The sequence below is a fragment of the Aptenodytes forsteri genome, unplaced genomic scaffold, assembly GCF_000699145.1.
Source record: "Aptenodytes forsteri isolate BGI_AS27 unplaced genomic scaffold, ASM69914v1 Scaffold373, whole genome shotgun sequence".
Lineage (NCBI taxonomy): Eukaryota > Metazoa > Chordata > Aves > Sphenisciformes > Spheniscidae > Aptenodytes > Aptenodytes forsteri.
This window is the reverse complement of record NW_008795579.1, coordinates 45,554-45,944: the sequence shown is the minus strand read 5'-3', so window position 1 is coordinate 45,944 and position 391 is coordinate 45,554. Positions and strand designations below refer to the sequence as shown.

The following is a 391-nucleotide window of genomic DNA, read 5'->3' as shown; positions in this document are numbered from 1 at the left end:
GGGGGTCCCCACTGCCTGCTCCCGCTCCTGCTCAGCTCCCCAAATCCTCCAGACTACAAGAAGACGAGCCTGGCACCCTACAGGCGGGTCTTTGAGCAGTTTGTGGAGGAGATGGAGCGCGCCCGGAGGGGAGAGCTGCTCCGGAGAAGTGGTAAGTGCCAGGCAAGGATGCAGCCGGCTGGGGGACCCCGAAAGGGGGGGGACACCCTGGCTCTGAGAAACTGCTCTTCTTTTTCTGTAAAACTTCCCATTTCTCCTCTTTGCAGACCTTCAAGGAGACTTCTGAGGCCTCGCTGCCAGGGGCCGCGGTGGCAGCCCCAGTCCTTGCCGCGGGGCCGCTGAGGGACCGGCTGCCATCGCCACCTCCGCCATCGCTGCCTCTGCCAGCCGC

General features: G+C 64.5%; 1 protein-coding gene across 1 annotated transcript in view; it reads left to right on the top strand.

Annotated features, from left to right (window-relative positions):
- Positions 1-381, top strand: part of PRIM1 (primase (DNA) subunit 1) — a gene marked incomplete at its 5' end in the record, with an annotated part of 2,413 nt that extends 2,032 nt beyond the window's left edge. The window contains 2 exons of the mRNA XM_009282289.2: positions 53-151; positions 267-381. Of these exons, the coding sequence (XP_009280564.1) occupies positions 53-151; positions 267-286 (119 nt within the window). The remainder of the gene's footprint in view (positions 1-52; positions 152-266) is intronic.
- Positions 382-391: the final 10 nt, after the last annotated feature.